The 21,249-nt window shown below is 35.4% G+C and overlaps 2 protein-coding genes across 4 annotated transcripts in view; one reads left to right on the top strand and one right to left on the bottom strand.

Annotated features, from left to right (window-relative positions):
• Positions 1-8,319, top strand: part of LOC129903115 (histone-lysine N-methyltransferase ASHH2-like) — a 33,511-nt gene extending 25,192 nt beyond the window's left edge. For both annotated transcript variants that reach the window (XM_055978609.1, XM_055978610.1), the window contains exons 10-18: positions 327-383; positions 2,221-3,061; positions 3,142-3,197; positions 3,656-3,735; positions 3,850-3,932; positions 4,015-4,094; positions 4,541-4,620; positions 5,264-5,309; positions 6,912-8,319. In XM_055978609.1, coding sequence (XP_055834584.1) covers positions 327-383; positions 2,221-3,061; positions 3,142-3,197; positions 3,656-3,735; positions 3,850-3,932; positions 4,015-4,094; positions 4,541-4,620; positions 5,264-5,309; positions 6,912-7,721 — 2,133 coding nt within the window. In that variant the 3' untranslated portion in view covers positions 7,722-8,319. The remainder of the gene's footprint in view (positions 1-326; positions 384-2,220; positions 3,062-3,141; positions 3,198-3,655; positions 3,736-3,849; positions 3,933-4,014; positions 4,095-4,540; positions 4,621-5,263; positions 5,310-6,911) is intronic.
• A 609-nt stretch (positions 8,320-8,928) lies between these two features.
• Positions 8,929-11,625, bottom strand: LOC129904370 (glutathione S-transferase TCHQD). Of its 2 annotated transcripts, XM_055979934.1 has the most exons (3): positions 11,411-11,625; positions 10,163-10,406; positions 8,929-9,767 (listed from the first exon to the last, which is right to left on the bottom strand). In XM_055979934.1, exons 2-3 carry the CDS (start codon positions 10,369-10,371, stop codon positions 9,173-9,175), a joined length of 804 nt encoding a protein of 267 aa, XP_055835909.1. In that variant the 5' UTR covers positions 10,372-10,406; positions 11,411-11,625; the 3' UTR covers positions 8,929-9,172. The 2 variants fall into 2 exon arrangements, with proteins under 2 accessions (XP_055835909.1, XP_055835910.1); XM_055979935.1 differs by lacking the exon at positions 11,411-11,625 and having other exon boundaries at positions 10,163-10,424.
• Positions 11,626-21,249: the final 9,624 nt, after the last annotated feature.

Here is a 21,249-nt window from a genome sequence, read left to right as displayed (position 1 = left end):
AAAATTAATAGTGTTTGGTTTGCAATTTAGAAACCCCCATAACTAATATATGTATAAGTTATGAGGGAATCTATGTACTATATTTTGCAGGATAGAGGGTGGAACAAGTAACATGAATAACTAAAATAATACATAGGTTTCTTCATAACTAATTCATATATTACTAATACATGCATAACCCTGCATATCTACTCTCTGTGATTGATTTTCATCTTCTTCTTTTATCGCTGGTTTGTTAATTGAATGAACTATCAATTGCCCCCGCTCTTACTTGATATATTTTTGAGTACTGTTGTAACTCAACTTTCTTTCACTTGCTAACACAGTGGATGGTCAATGGAGAGGTTTGCATTGGACTCTTTGCTCTAAGGGATATCAAGAAGGTAAAGTGTCTCCTTCTGATTGTAATTTGGCTTTAACTGTTGTGCAATTTACGGGATATTTGTTGTTTTTTCCTGGTTAGTGAAGTAGAAAAATGGATTCTTCTCTCATCTTAATGGACATTCCAGTTATATGTATGGTCAACAAACACATTAGAAGTAGTTCTGAGATCTTTAGCACCTAAGCTGAGGACAGTTGCATTATGGTTCTCGTGATAGTTATTGGTTTGTTAAAATCACCATTCCATTATCACTTTTAGCCAGTCCTTCGGTGATATTTTATATGCTTCTAATTTTATTAGCTTGCCAATGAATATATGCCATACTGCTTGTGAAGAAAATTTACTCTTACAAAAAAGTATGAATAGCCAAAAAAGACACTGTTATGGTTTAAGATTTGCTGTAGAGGGCAGTGCATGGTGGAATTGTTGGTAGAATCTGGGTCTAGTTTTAGATGGTTCATTTAGTTGTTCTAGCCTTTAAGCCTTGAATACAGAGATGTTTTTGGGTTGCATTCTCTCTTACTTCGTTCTTGTGAAAAAAGGAATTTTATGCTGAAATATATCAAGATTATGTTAACAGTCATCAGTTTCAAACAAAAATGATCAACGTAACTGCTAATAAGTTTCAGGTAAAAATAAAAATCATACATCTGAGGGTTTCAGTTTTTTGAAAACTTATCTGCATGGTAGTAAGTAGACCCCAATTCCAGATTGGAAGAGAGGCTTGTCAAAACTCTATTTAGGGACTCTTGAAGAGGGTTTAGTAGCTATTCTTAGTTGTGCTCAATACATGATTATCGAGAATTATAAGAGTAACACACCATTATAAACTGCGGATTAACTGTTAAAACTTTGGAACCCAAGACTTGAAAGACTCATAATTTATTTCGAGGTTTATCCTGTTGTTTCTTGTGGACTGCAATAAGTTTCCTCGCCCTTCAGTCTTTTACACTATTTATAGGATTCATATATTTCTATGTAATGAGTTCCAAGTCTGAATAGGTTCAATGACAAGAAAGTTTAACCATCGGTATTGCTAGGTAGCTACTTGTTGGTGTTTCAAAGTTAAATACAAATGCTCTAATTTTTGTAGTCTGAGTCCGACTTGTCGAGTTTGTTTCTTCAAGCACTTAATTGATGACTTTATGATAGATCATCTGCCTATGGGTTTTAATTGTAGTCCTGTTGTCACTTGTTATCTAGGAAGTCTTCTTCTTCAAATAAGTAATGATGTAGTTTTAATAGTACTCTTGTATTAGCTGCTGAATTCTTGAAGGAAAGTTTAAGTACTTTTGACTCGGGAATATACTTTAAGTATTTTCCTTTTCTTCTCTCCCTCTCCCCTCATTGAATAGGATTTACGTAATATATATGCATTGACCTTGTTTGTCATCTAATTTTCTAACCAACATCATTATAGTGCAACAAATTAAGTGCTTGGGTATGAGCCGTCACCTGCTACCCTTAAATTTGTTAAAGGCGTGAAACCAAATGAAACCTCTTGTGCTTTTTCTGCTTTAGGAATATTCTGTCCTATTCTGCTGTCTTTATCTTTTTCCCCTACTTTAGGAGAAGCCTTTTTTCCTTCTCTGCTTTTCATGTTTCTGGTGAGAGGCGAGTGAGAGTGATGGGAAGGAGTAAATAGGTATGCTTCTCCAACTGGTTCCTGGAACCCATTTGCTTCACAAGTTGCTAGCTGTTTCCTTACTAGGCTTTTGATTGCATAACCTTTATGGATCACATCTTGAGTTATCACAAATTAGCAATCTAAGTAAATGTCTTTTCATTTGTTTCTGTTATGTTCCCAATTAATATATGCTTATGGGTTGCTTGTACAGGGTGAGGAGGTTACATTTGATTACAATTATGTGCGTGTCTTCGGGGCTGCAGCGAAAAAATGTGTCTGTGGCTCGCCTCGCTGTCGGGGCTATATAGGTGGAGATCTGCAGAATGCAGAAGTGATAGTTCAGGCTGATTCAGATGATGACTATCCTGAACCCGTTGTTTTCTGCGAGGATGGTGACATGGGTGATGAACTAAACAAAATTCTATCTGCAAGAAGTTCATTTGATGTCACAGAAATTAGAACTCCAGGGGAAACACCTAAAAACGAATATAAATTGGATGAACCTTTTACTGGAAACCTGGAGAATACCACCCAAACATACACAGGGAATATAATGAAACAAGAAAATTCCAACATGGATAACTCTGTTGCTGCTTTTAGCTTGAAGATCATGGAGGAAAGCAACAAGTTCCATAATGAATCTCCTTCGTTATCTCTGAAGAAGAAGGAATCATCTGAGGCAATGGAGGGGCTAGAGAGCCAGTTGCATTCTTCTGTACGACCTGTGGGAAATTCCTTGCAATCGGAAGATATAACCACTAAAACCATATCTGAAGTCAAAAGAGAGTGCTTAGATGCTGAAAAAATTTCTTCTGCACTACCATCTCCAAATGCTGTGCTTAACAAGTCTTTGAGAAAGAAATCAGGCAATGGGGAAGCCAGTGATGAATCGTTGAAATCTTCTCGTCGATCATCTTCGGTTAAAAAGGGAAAGTCGAAGGATAGTGCTGTGAATTTAACATCTGTACCTGATGTGAACAACAAATCGCAAATTCCACAATCTAAATTCAAGAAACCAACACATGATTCCTCAAATGGTCGTTTTGAAGCAGGTATATCATTATTATCAAGTTTTTGGAATCTGTGGATTTGGAAATATCATTTAAATAACCTCTTGCACCTGAATCTGCAGTGGAAGAGAAGCTTAATGAGTTGCTGGATCATGATGGTGGAATAAGCAAACGCAGGGTAAGTAGTTCCAAGCTACCGGATGAAGTCTATATTACCTTCTTTTCTTCTGCTCGGGATCAGAAGTAGTGGCTGCTTTGTTTTTTCGTCAGGTTGTGTTTCTAGTGCTTAGGTCACGGATTTTGGAAAAAGTAATCATTCCTTTTTTTTATTATTTATTTATGGAATGCACATTTCCTCAGCTTTCTGTCCATCCTTCCACTGCCATTTGTCGTGGCTTCTTTGTTGTGTATTGATGAAACACCATAGACAAAAATTGTGGAAGGGAGTCCTGGTTGGTGCTCATAGAGGGGTGAAAGTTGGCTTATGATTTGGCACTTGATATAGGTTTTAGTGATGTCTCCATTTCTAGGTCTTCATTTGTCCGCTTTACAGTCTCGCTTATGCTATGATTAATGTGCGGTTGATTAATGTTAGATTACTCTCCATTTGAATGCGTTAACCATTTTTCTCTGCAGGATGCGTCTAGGTGCTACTTGAAGCTCCTCCTTTTAACTGCTGCTTCAGGGGATAACTGCAATGGTGAAGCTATTCAGAGGTAGTAGATGGCTTTTCTATTGGAAATTCTTCAGTTGCCATGCTTAATTGGTGATACTTTTTGTTCGATAATCTATTTTTCTCCTTTTCTTCTTTAATATATATTTATATGCAGTAACCGGGATCTTTCTATGATCCTTGATGCACTTTTGAAGACCAAGTCGCGCACTGTTTTGGTGGATATTATTAACAAGAATGGTAGTAATGTGGTGCTTATTGCATGCTACAATTCTTCTTTTTATTTTTGTCCCTAAGAGTGTGATTGTTTCTTGCTTGTTAGGTTTGCAGATGTTACACAACATAATGAAACGATATCGAAGGGAATTCAATAAGATCCCAATCCTCCGAAAGTTGCTTAAGGTAATTACTTTAGAATAATGCAGTCCAAGTAATTTTACTGACTGATGAACTAGCTGTTTTAGCAGTACCAGGATTTGAGAGAGGCTGTGGAGAGAGCTTTATATTTATTAGTAATCTTGATGGAATTGGTTTGAGCAAGAAGTCAAAGTGTCTTAAAAATGTATTCATTGACATCACTCTTATGTGGTCATAAGTTCTTATAGGATGGCTAAAGCATCGAATAGCCATTTAACAATTGAGGATATGCAGTTGAGCATTGTTTCCATAGCTTCCTTAGGTCCCATTTTTACTACAATGGGAGGACAAAGTTGTTTCTTGCTTTTTATATGGATGAAACTATTTTGGCGCCAGAGTGTGCTCTTGGAAATGCTCAGTAGACTCAATGTGGCTATTAAGATCTTATCAAGCTTTTGGCCATAATATGTCAACTGTTTTCCTTTCTACAGGTTTTGGAGTATCTGGCTGTGAGAGAGATTCTTTCACATGAGCACATTAATGGAGGTCCCTCTAGACCAGGAGTAGAGAGGTTAGTATATACTCTTGCATTTCACATACATGGAAGTCATTTCAACTTACTGCGCTATTAAGGATCTAAAGTAACTCCACCGTAAGCCTTATATGAATCACAGCATGAACAAAAAGCACAAAAACTCAACTCGCCAATCCATAGATTGTCTTCTCTTATACAGTTTAGAAAAAGGGAAAGAGATAAATCAGGATGACTACAGAAATCACTAGATGGGAGATTCTAAATGTTCAAAGAGTTGCAACTTGAAAGGTTAATGATCTAAAAAAACTAGTTCTAAAAAATCCTATGATAAAAGGAAAAATGCGCTGCTAAGGATCTACTTTTGAAAGGTCACATGAACTGTGAATCAGTCGCAAAAAAATATAAGAGCATTGAAAGGGTGAATTTCTAAGCTACTTTGATAGGTCTGCTAAGATGGACAGTGAATCAGTCTTAAAAAAATATGAATAAATAAGAATTATAGGAACATGAATATGCTGCATGAATAATGGCTGGAAGAGACTGGAATAGTTGTCGGAATAGTGGATGAGATAGTCACTGGAATAGCATATTCAATTCTTAACTTTTGGCCATATTTTATCAAGCGAAAACTTGAGATTTCAAAATTGATACTGAAGGTATGTTTTTATTTCTCTTGCAGCTTTAGGGTCTCAATTTTGGGATTGACAGAACACATAGACAAACAGGTAATCTGTTCTTGCTTTATGCACCAATTCATTTCATCAAGTTGTAAATGTTCTATTAATTATACTTAACAAAATATTTCAGTTTGATTGATTCTTTTGTATTGCTCCTCTCCCCTTACTTTTCTTGGTTTTGAGTGCGAATTGAAATGCTTCCCGTTTTGTGCTTGTGTGATGATTGGAGAAACCTATGGCTGTATGATGTATTTAAAGTAAAAATACTGATTTCTTCTCTCCTAAGTCGGCATTATAATTATAATCTATACAAGAAAGTTAATATCAAAATGAGGTGAATATAAAGGGGAGGGCACACATTACCACCACCTCTTATCTGTCTTCAAAAATCTTTAGAATCTGTTAGACCAAAACTTAGACACTACCCCGCACGGACAAGAAGCTCTACTAATGTGGCAGTCAGGGGGAAACATGCAGAGGCCTATAGACTGTTTTCACCATATTGTTTCAAGGGGAGATCACAGATACTAGATGCCTTACAAGATTGTACCCGCATTGTTGAGCTTGTTTTGTTTTTATGTTTTTTCTCAAATAACTGAGACTACCAATGACATATTCTTCAGTCCAACAACCTGAAAGCCCCAGAGTTTGGTTTTATGGTTGGAAACCTCTTATTTATGTTAAAAGGTAAGTGCATTTGTTGATGATTCATTTGTGTGCTGAAGAAAGTGTCTATACTTCGCAAATAGCTTTAATGAGAATTAGATGGAGGGAAAGAGGAAACTCTTGACTTTTCAGGATGGAACCTTCTCCCAGAGCCGCCCAAAAAAGTAATGGAGTGGTTAACAGAAGAGGGAACTAGTTTAAGAGAAAAAGATTCTAGCTCCAGATTTTGCATGTCTATGTTGAAGAACAATTTGAAGGGGAGCCTTGGAGTAACTGGTAAAGTTGCTGCCATGTGACCAGGAGGTCACGGGTTCAAGCCTTGGAAACAGCCTCTGGCAGAAATGCAAGGTAAGGCTGCGTACAATAGACCCTTGTGGTCAGGCCCTTCCCCGGACCCTGCGCATAGCGGGAGCCTTAGTGCACCTGGCTGCCCTTTTTTTATGTTGAAGAACAATTTCTCTTTTGATCTTCGTTAGAAAAAAGTTATTAGAACTTGATTAAGGAGATCAAGATAACTTGGAAGGAACTCTTGACTTAAAAACTAGAAGGAAATTTCTAGAGAACTTGGATACAATTTGCTTTGATGTTTTAGCTTCTTGCTTTTGATTGGGATACGAGATCTTATTGGCTCGTTTCTGGAAGGCTTGATCTATATTTATATGTGAAGCGTGCTAGGTCCTCCTATAGATATGATAAGCATAATGTAATTGATTCTACTTTTTCCTTGGATCTTCTGTTGTTCTGCTAGTTTGATTATTACCATGAAAATGATTGTTCAAGGACATGCAATGTTTCTGTGTTTTATTTTTTGGGGTGTGGGTGTGTGGGTGTGTGGGTGTGGGTGGGTGTGTGGGTGTGGGTGTGGTTCTAGTAGTTGAAATCACCTATCTTGATCCGGAGGTCTTGGTTTCATGTATAATACCATTTGTGCATTAAATTTTTTGACATTAGTTTGATTGATTTACTGTGTTTACGGTGTCTCAGGTTCATCAAATTGCAAGGACCTTCAGAGATAGGTGGATACGTAGACCTCTCAGGAAAAGTAGCTGCAATGACAGAGATGACAGCCAGGTTGACTTGCATCCTTGTCCACGGTACAATAGGTGTTCACCATTACAAGACCATTGTGGTGTGAAACCTTCAGAAACAGAAGAATGTACTTCACATCTAATGGTAGAATCTACTACGACAGATACTGGTTTCTTTGATGGCTCATCTACTTCATGTGTTGATGGGGCACCTAATGGGGCAGGGAAGCGTAAGCGTAAGAGTCGATGGGATCAAGAGGCAGAACTAAATTTAGATCAAAGAATTGAAACCAATGCGGCTGATGATCGAATGCAGGACATAGATGATGCCCCCCCTGGGTTTTCAGTCCCCAGGAAGGCCTCTAGAATCTCATGTGGTGCTTCTTCAAGTGCAGATTGTAGTCTCCAAGAACCTAGTTGCAAGAAGCATCCACATCCAATGGTCACAGGGTATTTGCAGCAGAGGTTTATTTCACGATTGCCAGTCTCCTATGGTATTCCACTTTCCAAAGTACAGCAGTTTGGGTCACCTCAAAAAGAAAGACGTGATGCTTGGGTTGTTGCCCCAGGAGTACCATTTCATCCTTTTCCTCCGTTGCCTACGTATCCCCGTGGTAGAAGAGATCCTATATCTCCTGCAGATAATGCTGGAATTTTTAGCGAGCCACCTCAAAATCCTGGACAAGATTGCCATTCTTGTTCTCCGGGCCACTCTGCTCATAATCCTCCATGCCTATCTGGGGCAAGCCTCCGGAAGACTCTGTAAATAATCAATTTGATGTTGAACGAGCTAGGGGCTATCATAACTTGGGAAGAAAATATTTTTGGCAGCAGAAGTGTATTAATTCAGAAAGGCCTCTGTGGCATAGGGGAAGAAGTGGCGCAGGGATGCACATTTAACAACTCAAAAGATAGTATGTGCAGTGTAGGTGTAGCAAGCAGAGAGAATGAATCTAGGAGTTTCCATATCCGTTGAACAGATAATCTGGGGTATACTTCTCAACAGAATCATTCACAACAGAGTTTTTATTTTTAACTTCCATAGGTGAAAGCCCTCAGGAGCTTCCAAGTTTTTCTCCAGTGCTCCTTTGTACTGATAATTCTTTGCCACCAACAGAATTGTAAAGCACTTATTCTTCTTTTGGGTGTCTGAGTCCATAATTCTTTTTTCCCTTTTTCCTGTTGTTAAGGCTTAGCCAAAAAAAAAAAAACTCTTATTTGACTGTGTGCTGCATTGGCAATATCATTATTCATGCCTCACAGAGGTAACCTTCCTAATTCTTTTTATTTTATTCTTGAAATGGAAAGTGTCAGAAAAATTTGATATATTTATGTTGCTACATTCTAGTTGTTGCTGTGCCAAACTGTGTTCCCCATCTGGTTTCTGGCGTTTTTTCTGTTGTGGAAATGTATCATTTTTACCTTGAAAACTGATCCCGCTACAGGCATTAGAAGTATATGATCTCAGTTGTGATCCTTTTTTTTCTTTTTGTTCCAGAACACGTTCAAACGCTTCCTGTGAAACAAATTATTGAGTTACACTAGTGAAAAAGGGACAGATATTCAGCAAGGTCTCGTATTAAATTGTTCCTTCGATCTGTACTTGCAGCAGGCTTAACTTGATTAGAGATTGTTCTTTCATGTATCGTTGGAACGTCCTCGTGATTCTTTCAGGTTTAAATTGCATTGTGGGGGCTGAAAATGCAGGAATGAGATACAAAATCTATAACAAGATTTGCTAAAGTCCATTGAAAAAGAGCAAAAGGTTGATTAAACCTTCGACGTACATCAGATAAAGTGCACTGGTCATCAGCACATCAAGTTGTTTCTAGTCTATACTGCTGCCAACACAATTACATTTAACTTTAACAAAAACTGATCGTCTCTACTCCGATTTTCAGGCATTCTTGACAATATTCAAAGAAGTCGAGCCACTTAGTAAAGAAGAATATTGTAATCTCAAACCTCAACAATGATCAAACGTTCAACTTTTCATATATATTAACAATTGCAAATGACTTTCTTTCTGGTTACAAAAAAGTGCAAACAGAAACGAAGTACAATATAGTACCATCTTAACAATTATTGTTGTACTATGCAGCTGTGAGTTCTCCCCTCCTTCCCAAAAAACAAAGACAGACAATAAACTGGACGGCAAGAAAAGGAAAAGAGTTGTATTGCACTAGATAAGTGCTTGTCTTCTCCAACATTGAACTCTCAATATTTTCGAAGCATGCTTCTGACACGGATGAAGCACCATGTTTTCAGCAGTGTCTTTCGTCTTCTCCATCCATCAAAATACTTACCAATCACCTTCTTATAACTAGGTCTTTGCTTAACCAACACCCAATAGTCTGCTATGTTTGGACGACTGTTTATGTACTCTTCCAAGTTCAAGAGTTCTATTCTAGCTAGAACAGGAATGAGCATTACATCAGCTAGACTGAACTCTTCCCCGGCTAGATATGATGTTTCACCAAGTTTGAGTTCCACTTCATCAAGAAGTCTTACTAGATGGTTTTCACTTCGTCTCAAAACGTCAGCGTTCTTCAACTTGTCGTCCGTATCATATGCCTGTCGTAACTGACAGTGGTAAGCACTTGCTAAGTTGGGAGATTCAGCCATTCGGGCAATTATTACACGTCTCAAGAATTTAGAAACACATAGCCGATACTTCTCAGGGACATGGAAAAGGGTAAAGTACATTGCATCCCATTCTTGTATTTTATGCATCCATCCGACAACTTCTCTGCTGCTGAGGTTCAGATTGTTTCCGCCAGACGACACTTTTTCTGCGATTCTTTCAATATACCTGTGCATGTTGGAACAGTTAAATATTCTTCCTCTACAAACACCTCCCTAAAAAAGTCGGAAAATAAGAAAATACAAACTATCATTCAGCCAATATACTTATACTAATCAAGATGTACATTATCTATCCATCTGCCTAGATATATGCTCTACAGATCATAAGTATTCTAAAACGTTATCGTCATGAGAGCACAGTGCAACTCTATTCTTGTTAGGCGAAAGGATCCCCAGAGGGTAACAACCCGGTGATCAAAATACAATTCATGACTATTCCTCTATTAAATCAATCAATTATGTTTAATGACACAGTTTGCAATACTCCTTTTTAACCCTTCATGCTTACATTTTTGTGCTGATAGGAGAAAAGTATAGAAGCAAGGTGAAGAGAAGACTTACTGAATTATCTCAATTGTATCATATATGATGTGAGAACCATTCTGGAATACAGGAACTTTCGCACTTGGATTCATACTGAAGAAAAATGCATCCATGTTCTTGCCCGTCAAAGGGTTCACATGATGTGACGTGTAATCAATACCTTTCTCCTCCAAAGTAAGTCTCACCTTCTGGCTGTCCAAGGAAAAAGCATGATGATATAGCTGCATGGTATTATCAACATAGAATGCCAAGAATGTTATACCTGCACCAGTTACAACAAAATCATCAGTTAAACAACCTCCGAATATCTAAATTTATCTAAAATTGAAAGAAAGAAATAATCTCCTAGCACAAGTTAGTAATTCTGGCTTCAGTATGCAACAACAGTGACATGGAAGCAGTAATCTAAGAACTTGAAAACAGCATTTCTTCTTACGGGACTTTGTGAAGACAGGAGAAAACTAATTTTGATAAATCCTATGAAGATTGTTAGCAACAAAACAGAAGACGGCAGAAATCATATAAGTATGTCAGCAAACAACAATAAGCCACAAAACTGATATTGCCTAATTCTCAAATTTTGATCTGAAGATTAATGACAAATTGGTATTCTGCAATCAACTCAGAGCAAAAGAGAACCACTAATGCATATGTATAAACTTCATAAGAAATTATCACATTCCTTTTTCTTTTCTTTTTGTCACCTTTGTTGTTTTCACATACTCATCTACAACTTTAAGAACTCTCTCTAATCACTACCCCTATAAATCAAACTGATGCCCACCCACAAAGTTGGATACACTAAGCTAGCGTTTGACCATATATTTTGAGAATAGTTTTTCAAAAAATCTACAAATAGTATCTATTTTACCATGAAATTTGATCTACAAATATTTTCAAGTTCCCAAAAAAAAACTGATCATGGGTTTTTGGGACTTCCACTCACAAAATTTCAAATTTTTTTCCCAATAAATGCATGTCCAAACACAAATTCAAATTCCAAAACTTCTAAAACTCAATTTTTCAAGCTTCAAGGTCAAACATGCCACAACTGCTGTGTACAAGATTCAAATCAGTACCACTAGCCTATAAGCTTGGCCGTAATTTTTTTTTTATAAAAAAAATCACTCTCTTATTATCAGAACCCACAATTTCCAGAAACTAACAGAGCAATCCAGAAAACCCAAGAATTGGTTAAATTAACAAATTTAATCAGCATAAAAAGAAAAACTTTTTGAAACTAAAAGTAGCAAAAACAGAACATACCTAATGGAATCCAGTAGAGAATTCAATTTGGTAAAAAGCTGTGTAAGAGAATTGGGGGTCGCGCGCGCACACACAGAGGGAGAAAAGAGTATAAATTGGCTTAAAGGGGTTTATACCTTTTTGTGGAGAGAGAGAGAGAGAGAGAGAGAGAGAGAGAAAAAGAGTGGAATTATGAGAGAATTTGACAACCAAGAAAAGCAATTTTCGAATTGCCTTTTTCTTGGTAATCATGGAAATGGGAAAGCGACTAGCAATTCCTTACTAAATTGATTCAAAGAAATAAATATATTAAAAATAATTTAATTTTAGATTTTTTTAAATTATGATCTTAAATATTATATATTTATTTTGATTATTATTTAAATATATTACATTGTATTTTAAAAAATTGATGTTATATAATTATGAGTGTGTCTTTTTATGTAATCACTGATTTATCGATGTGATCGTGTCATTACATTATTATTTTTTTATTTTATTTATTATTTAATAATTTTATTTATTCTTTACCCTCTTTTTTAATAATAATTTTATACGTACCTTACCTTTTCTTTATAATATTAGATGTTTGCCTTTCATAAGATGGTGTATTGTATTACGTTCATCAATACAATATAATAAGATATATTGTGAATATGTAACGACTGTCCAAACATATTGATATACTTTTAGTGTGTTTTCATAATTTTTTTGGGAGAAGTGTTTCACCCATGGCATAATCATTGAAATCTTACAACTGAAATATAGAAAAAAATAGAGTATACGCAAATTTTACCCTTAATATCCTCATTCCTAATTTTATCATTTCTAGTATGTCCACACATCCATCTTAATATTTTTATTTCTACAACTTACATCTTCGAAATATAAAAGTTCTTGACTAACCAACACTCCACCTTATACAACAAAGTCAATTCAACCACCACATACGTTTAAGTTTAATTGGTACCTTTCTATCACAAGACTCATGAGGAAAGCCTTGAGATCATAGTTGATGTCACTACTTTCTTGGATTACAGATCCAAGATACTTAAAATTATCTCTCTTGGGAATCGTGTGTGTGTCAAGCCTCACTTCCAAGCCTGCCTCATGCATTGCATCACTGAATTTGCACTCAACATATTTTATTTTTGATCTTGCTCAACCTTAGCCCTTTAGACTTGTCTGCACACCTCTAATCTAGCATCAACTATGTGGCTTGTCTCATCAATCAATACTATATCTTGCGCAAACAACACACATCATAACACCTTATCTTGAATATGATGTATCAATTTATGGATCACCAAAGCAAATACGAACGTGCTAAGAACTGATTTTTGTTGCAATCCCATCTCAAATGAAAAGTACTCTGCGTCTCTCTCACCATTCTAATTCGAGGACTCCATCATACATGTATTTTATCGCGCTAATGTAAGTTATCAATACACCTCTAGCATCTAGAAATCTCTAGAGAACTTCCCTAAAAATTGTATCGTAGGCTCTTTTTAAAGTCAATAAACATCATATATATAATTTTTTTTATATTTCTTCATTAATCTCCTCACAATATACATAATTAATAATAAAGCACTTGAATTGAAATAATAGAACATCAAATCAAACGAAAGTTTATAAATTAAAAACTTTTAATGACGACAAATCCAAGGATAAAAGAAAAGTATACTAAAGAGGTCTCAATCAATTATAGAAAGGGGGAGAAATGAGTAAAATAGAAAGGCAACTAAGTACCGTCAATAATGTAGTCAACTGCAAGCCTTGTGCCAACCTCCGCCGCCCCTTCCCTTTTTCTTTAGTATAAAAATAAGTTAGAACTAAAAAGTCATTCAATAAATAATAAATAAATTACAAGTTGCTTTCTCCATCAGCCACGCGGAGTCGAATAAGGTGTAGTAGATTGATATATATTTTTTCCGTTTCTTATCCGATATTCGCTCAATATTTCTATTGAAATCAGACTAATTTGAATTTATGTTGCGTAAAATTTTATTTCAAAATAATATTTTATACTAATTTTTTTTTTATATTCAAAGCTCAAATTCAAGACTTCTGATTAATAAAGAAACCAACCCATCTATTGTAGGATATCCTTTTGAGTGCAGTAGAGTAGACTGGTATCAGGTAAGGAAGGAAACTACTAGTTTGATTTGCCAAATTCCTCCTCAGATTCATCTATTCTGTTCCAATTCCACTCAAAACAAAATTGATTCACCCAAATTCCACGGCCAATTTCTATTGTTAAAAATTAAAAATCTTATTTGACAATCAATTCATAAAAAAAGTTATTATTAACTATAGTTAGCGATGAACTTCATAACAAATTCTTATTTTTAGTGTTTATTTACCAAGTTATTAAATTAATTAGTAAAATAACGGAGATATTTAGGCTTCATTTTGTTTTATTAAGATTAAGATATTTGAATCTTGATGTACATTTGAATCATTAAAATGTTATCTGTAGATTTGAACACTAAATGATTAATACTGTTTATTTTTCAACAACTGAATGTACATAATTTATTTATTTAATTTGTAAACATATTTAAATAAAAAAATAATCAAATATCAGGAAAAATTATTTTAATAAAATAAAATTATTATTTAATTAAAAAAATGAAACATTTATGTTCGCTAGGGATGGAGGAGATGATTTGTAGTGATGGTAATGATTGGTGTTAGTGACTAGCAATAGTGATAATAGTTATGATGATGGAGGTGGTTGATGTTGTATTAACTGTTATGATGGTGCCGATTCGTAGTGGAGCTGATGATTGTGATAGTGAATTTGGTTGATATTAGCAGTTGACAGTGTTGATGGAGTTGACTGAAGAATGTGGGGTGATTGACAATGTGTTGGTGGTAGTACATTGATGGTTGTGGTAGTTGTGATGGTGGAGTTGGTTGATAGTAGACATTGGTTGCAGTGGTGTTACTGGTTGGTGGTGGAGGCGGTAACGGCGATGATAATGACAATAGATATATATTATCATGACAGAGATGGTAAGTGTGATAACGACTGACAATAGTGGTTGGCAACAATGTTGGTTGCCAAATGGTGTTTGTGATTCCAGAGGTGGTTGATGGTCGACAACGATAATAGTAGCTGATAATGGTGGTGGTGGTTGTAATGACCAAAGTGGTTAGTGGTGGTGACTGATGCTTGTGGATAGAGAGATGATGAATATTATCGACACAAGAATACCTTTCAATAATTTAAAACTTTGTTCACGATCTTAATGACTAAGACATATTCAGATCAATTAAATGCTTAAATCTTAGTGAAAACAAACTCATTTAATAACATAAGATTTGACTTACTCAGATTCTGACATTCATTAAGTGCAAACAAATTAGAGATTGATTATAATTTTTTGTGCAACTCTTAAGGGCACTTACCTCACTATCTCTTATCTACTAAAAACTTGATTATAATCAACTATTCTTGTTCTTTTCCACATTTTTGTGAATTTCATATATCTAGGAAATTAGTCGTTTTCACGCAACCAATTTTATATAAGTTGTCAACATGATAGAGTTTAGATCATAAGCCTATTTTATGTTATGCTCTTCTATATTTTCGTCCTTTGTTCAAAGCTTTTTTTTCTTATTGAAGTTTTCTTCCTTGGTGAAGTTCTCTTTTCATGGCTTTTAGAATTTCTCCGTGTAGCTGTTATATCACTGGATGTCATGCGTATGCCAACGTTTACACTTGATATACAATAAATCTATATTGATATACACAATCCATATACATAATATACAGTGATATGTATATACACACATGTTTGCCTTTGTATGTAACCATATGTCAGGTCTATATTGTTGTTATGTATAATAAATCATACAGTAACATACATCAAACATATACTAGATATTCATCCCTTCCACCATTAAAGCACCGCCACAAACGGTTTACTCTTAAAATGGTACAATCAACTTTATAGACATGGCTCAAGAAAAAACATATTAAGATGATCAAAACATGTGGTTTGTATATTATAACTGTCTTTAAGAGTATGAACACAATAAAATAAATAATAAATATAGAATTAAAATGAAAAAATAAATTAAGTGAATAGAATGAGCTTGAGATCTGATGCTGGTAGCTGACAACATCATTGGATAAGTTTAATCTTATTGATATTAATAAGAACAATGAATAGTAGATTTCAAGAGCTAAATAATTTACTAAGTGTAATGAAAATAAACTAAATATATCAAGTGAGACAGAGAGAATATGAAGGAAGAAAGGAGAAATAGAAGTGAAACTATGTATGTTCTCTGGTATGATGCGTTTTATTTGTATCTATGTCTATGCCTATATATAGGCAGAAAGAGGAAGATAGTGGGACAAAGAAAAATGAATACCAAGTAGGCAAATTGCCCATTTTTAGTGGGCCCCACTTGGGACAAAGACATCCATACACAATTTAACACTCCCCCTTGGATGTCTAAAAATATTCTAGAAAATAAATAAATATAAATAGTTATTCTGAACCTCCATAGATGTTGTGCCTCGTTAAAACCTCATTTAGAAAAAATCCAGTGGGAAAAAGCCTAGTGAAGGAAAAAGAGTACACATATATGGTAATACGCCTTGAATGCTGCCTCATTAAAAACCTTACAAGAAAAACCCAGTGGGACAAAACCTTGGTTAAGGAAAAAAGAGTGCAGCGCGTATTTTACTCCCCCTGATGAAAACTTCATTTGATATTTTGGAGATGACGCATTCCAACCTTATATCTTAGTTTCTCAAAAGTTGATGTTGGTAATGCCTTTGTGAATAAATCTGCAAGATTATCACTTGAACGAACTTGTTGTACATCAATATTACCATTCTTTTACAGATCTTGTGTGAAGAATAATTTTGGTGAAATATGTTTCATTCTGTCTCCTTTTATGAAGCCACCTTTTAATTGAGCTATGCACGCGGCATTGTCTTCGAATATAATTGTGGGTACTTTTAACATTATTTTCCAGACCACATCTTTCTTTGATGAACTGTATCATCGATCTCAACCACACACATTCTCTACTTGCTTCATGAATTGCTATTATTTCAGCATGATTTGAAGAAGTAGCAACAATGGACTGTTTTGTAGATCGCCATGATATAGCAGTTCCTTCGTGTGTAAATAGATAGCCTGTCTGAGATCGAGCTTTATGTGGGTCTGATAAATAACCTGCATCTGCATAACCAATAAGGTCTGCATCTGCAAACCCATATCAATAGTACCCTTCAGGTATCGCAAAATATGTTTGATACCGTTCCAATGCCTTCGCGTTGGGGATGAACTATACCTTGCTAGCAAATTAACAGAAAATGTTATATCAGGTCTAGTTGCGTTAGCAAGATACATAAGTGCACCAATAGCACTTAGATATGGTACTTTAGGACCAAGAATTTCTTCATCCTCTCCTGGAGGTCGAAATTGATCTTTTTCCACTTCAAGTGATCGAACAACCATTGGAGTACTTAATGAATGTGCTTTGTCCATGTAAAATCTTTTAAAGATTTTCTTAGTGTAGGCAGATTGATGAACAAAAATCTCGTCTGCTAAATGTTCAATTTGTAGACCTAGACAAAGTTTTGTCTTTCCAAGGTCTTTCATTTCAAATTCTTTCTTTAGATATTCAATTGCCTTTTGGACCTCTTCAGGGGTTCCAATGAGATTTATGTCATCAACATAAATGGCGAGTATGACAAACTCTGATTCCGTTTTCTTAATAAAAACACATGGACAAATAACATCATTAATATAACCTTCATTTATTTAGTACTCACTTAGGCGATTATACCACATGCGCCCTGATTATTTCAGACCATATAATGATCTTTGCAGTTTTATTGAGTACATCTCCCGAGATTTATTACATGCTTCAGGCAATTTTAATCCTTCTGGGATTTTCATGTAAATTTCATTATCAAGTGAACCATAAAGGTAAGCTGTAACTACATCTATTAGGTGTATTTCAAGATTTTTATGTACAGCTAAACTGATGAGATATCGAAATGTTATTCCATCCATAACAGGTGAATATGTTTCTTCATAGTTGACTCCCGGTCTTTGAGAGAATCCTTGTGCAACAAGGCGTGCCTTGTATCTTACAATTTTATTTTTCTCATTTCGTTTTCGCACAAAAACCCATTTGTAACCAACTGGTTTTACACCTTCAGGGGTTTGGACTACTGGTCCAAAAACCTCACGTTTAGCAAGTGAGTCTAATTCTGATTGAATTGCCTTTTGCCATTCTGGCCAATCACATCTACGTCGACATTCTTCGACGGATTTAGGCTCAAGACTTTCACTATCTTGCATGAGGTTAAGTGCAACATTATATGCAAAAACATTATCAATCGTGATTTTAGATCGATCTAAATTTATCTCATCACCAGAAGAATTTATTGAAATTTCTTCATTCACTTGAGTGTCGGGTTCACTGATTTCTTCAGGAATATCAGAATTACTCAAATCTTGACCTTCTTCAGGAGGTTCTTTTGTAGTATCATCTTTATTATTTCTCACGCTTCTCTTTCTAGGATTTTTATCCTTTGAACCTAACGGTCTACCACGCTTCTGGCGTGTTTGGAATTTAGAAGCTATGATACTTGTAGATGGTCCTTTTGGGACATCAATTCGGATAGGTACATTCACTGCAGGGATATGTGACTTAGTTATCCGTTTCAAATCAGTAAATGCATCTGGCATTTGATTTGCTATTTTCTGCAAGTGGATGATCTTTTGGACCTCCTGTTCACATGTGCGGGTACGTGGATCAAAATGTGATAGTGATAAAACTTTCCATGCAATTTCTTTTTTTTTCGGGTTCCTTTTTTCTCTTCCCCTAATGGCGGAAAAATTATTTCATCAAACCGACAATCTGCAAATTAAGCAGTGAATAAGTCTCCAGTCAACGGTTCAAGGTATCGAATTATGGAGGGTGAGTCAAACCCAACATATATGCTCAACCTTCGTTGAGGGCCCATTTTTGTACGTTGTGGTGGTGCTACAGGCACGTATACCGCACAACCAAATAATTTTAAATGGGCTATATTTGTTTCATGACCAAATACTAATTGCGAGAGAGAGTATTTATTATAATGTGTCGGTCTAAGACGTACAAGTGCTGCTGCATGTAAGATAGCATCACCCCAAACAGTAATTGACAATTTTGTTTTCATTAGTAGAGGTCTTGCTATCAATTGTAGGCGCTTTATAAATGACTCTGCAAGGCCATTTTGAGTATGAACATGAGCAACCGGATATTTAATTTTTATCCCAATTGATAACCAATAATCATTAAAAGCTTGGGATGTAAATTCTCCAGCATTATCAAGGCGAATGGTCTTAATTGGATAATCTGAGAATTGCGCTCTCAATCTTATTATTTGTGGTAACAACTTCGCAAACACCAGGTTGCGAGATGATAATAAGCACACATGAGACCAATCTAGATGATGCATCTATTAGGACCATAAAATATCTAAACAATCTACTAGATGGATGAATAGGTACACATATGTCTCCATGTATACGCTCTAAAAAGCCAGGAGATTCGATGCCAACCTTCAGGGTCGATGGTCTGGCAATTAATTTGCCTTGATAACAAGCAGCACATGAAAATTCATCATTTGTAAGAATCTTTTGGTTCTTTAACGGATGTCCAGCTGAATTTTCAAGAATTCATCTCATCATTATTGATCCAGGATGACCTATTCGATCATGCCATAGCACAAGTGTATTTGGATCAGTAAACTTCTGGTTTACGATCATATGTGCTTCAAATGCACTAATTTTTGGATAATATAGGCTCGATGACAAAGTTGGTAATTTTTTCAAAATATATTTATGGCCTGAGACACTCTTGGTTATGCCAAGATATTCAGTATTCATTTCATTTAGTGTCTTAACATGATATCCATTTCTGCGAATATCTTCTATAACAATTTTTGTTATAATGTCTTGGTTATCCCAAGATATTCAGAATAATGCATCTTCTATAATAATTTTTGTTCCTTTAGGCAGAATTATAGTAGCTCTTCCGGAGCCTTCTATGATTTTTGAATTACCAGATATTTTATTAACATTAGCTTTTATTCTAAGCAAATTGGAAAAATATTTCTTGTCTTTAAAATAGCATGAGTTGTTCCACTATCAATTACACAAACATCCTCTTGATTTATCATTGATCCAAACACGATTTGAGGCATTTTCATATTTTCTTCAATAAGAAATAAAATACATATTAACACAAGATATATTACACAAATTTTATTTATTTACATTGACTAGGAAAATACAAACATTATATTTAATACAGATAAAAAGAAATATATTTACATATTATTAGTCTTATCAATATTTATATTTTCGTCCGGAAAATTAAAGAAATCAGCTACATCCAAATGCATGGGCTCAATATTATCTTCAGAGATAAAATTCGTCTCTGGATTATTTTCTGTCCTTTTTAGAGATGCATGATATAGCTAAATAAGGCACTTTGATGACCGACAAATCCGGGACCAGTGCCCCACACCTCCACATCTATGACATATTGTTTCTGAATTTTTCTTAGGTAAAACTTCTGGCTTTTTACCCTGTCTTTTATATTGCTGGTCATTTCTCGGTGCCAGCCGAGTATCATGATTAAAATTTCTTCTTTGACCACGACCACGACCACGACCACGACCACGACTGAGGCCATGGCCTCTTTCTCGTTGGTTAGAATTTGCCTGATTCACTTCAGGGAGTGGCAAAGAACCAACTGGCCGACTATCATGATTTTTCATTAATAGTTCATTATGTCTTTCAGCAATAAGAAGGTGAGAAAGTAATTCAAAATATTTTTTAAATTATTTTTCGCGATATTGCTGTTGTAGGAGCATATTCGCGGGTGGAAATATGGAGTATGTCTTTACAAGTTTATCTTGCTCAGTGATCTCTTCTCCGCATAAATTTAACTAAGCTATAATTCTAAACAGAGCAAAATTATATTCAATTATATTTTTGAAATCCATTAATCTCAGATTTAGCCAATCATGATGAGTTTGTGGAAGCATGACCAACTTCAGGTGGTCATATCTTTCTTTTAAATTTTTCCATAATTTAAGGGGGTCTTTTAATGTGAGATATTGTAATTTTAGCCCCTCGTCAGGATGGTGACGGAGAAATATCATGGCTTTAGCACGGTCTTGATTGGATGCCATATTGTCATTTTTAATGGTGTCTGCCAGACCCATTGATTCTAAATAAATTTCGGCATCAAGTGCCCATGATGAGTAGCCTTTTCCAGAGATATCAAGAGCAGTAAATTCAATTTTTGAAATATTTGATATTTTATGAAAAATAAATTTAAATAAAACTCTTACCACTTTTGTTACCTTGAATAAATAGCAGAGCTTTGTGCTGATAATGTGTAATGAAAATAAACTAAATATATCAAGTGAGACAGAGAGAATATGAAGGAAGAAAGGAGAAACGGAAGTGAAACTATGTATGTTCTCTCGTATGATGTGTTTTATTTGTATCTATGTCTATGTCACGCCCCGGGAGGGTACCCTAGGCGTGGCCGGTACTCGAAGGCCATTTCTGACTTCCGAACGAACCACCTGGTCCAGTCACACATTCATACAATCACATTCTCTTAGCGGAAACTCAATTAAGGAAATACTATTTACAATATGGAGGCCGAAGGCCAAACATTTCATGCCATCAAAACAATATAATAAGACTCTTCAAAATAACAGTTCAACCTCCCCACACTCCAGTCTATGAAGCCTCTATCAAAGTCTAAGAGGTGCCGATGACAAGTCCATGGCTACCAACAATCAAAATAAA

Source organism: Solanum dulcamara, chromosome 9 (genome assembly GCF_947179165.1).
Source record: "Solanum dulcamara chromosome 9, daSolDulc1.2, whole genome shotgun sequence".
Taxonomy (NCBI): Eukaryota; Viridiplantae; Streptophyta; class Magnoliopsida; order Solanales; family Solanaceae; genus Solanum; species Solanum dulcamara.
This window is presented reverse-complemented; position numbering and strand designations above follow the sequence as displayed.

Excerpts from the sequence above, each read along its gene's own strand:
- LOC129904370 (XM_055979934.1), bottom strand. The coding sequence starts at position 10,371 with ATGCAGCTATATCATCATGCTTTTTCCTTGGACAGCCAGAAGGTGAGA. Across the intron at positions 9,768-10,162 it reads GATACAATTGAGATAATTCA|GTATATTGAAAGAATCGCAG; the intron begins GTAAGTCTTCTC and ends CAACATGCACAG.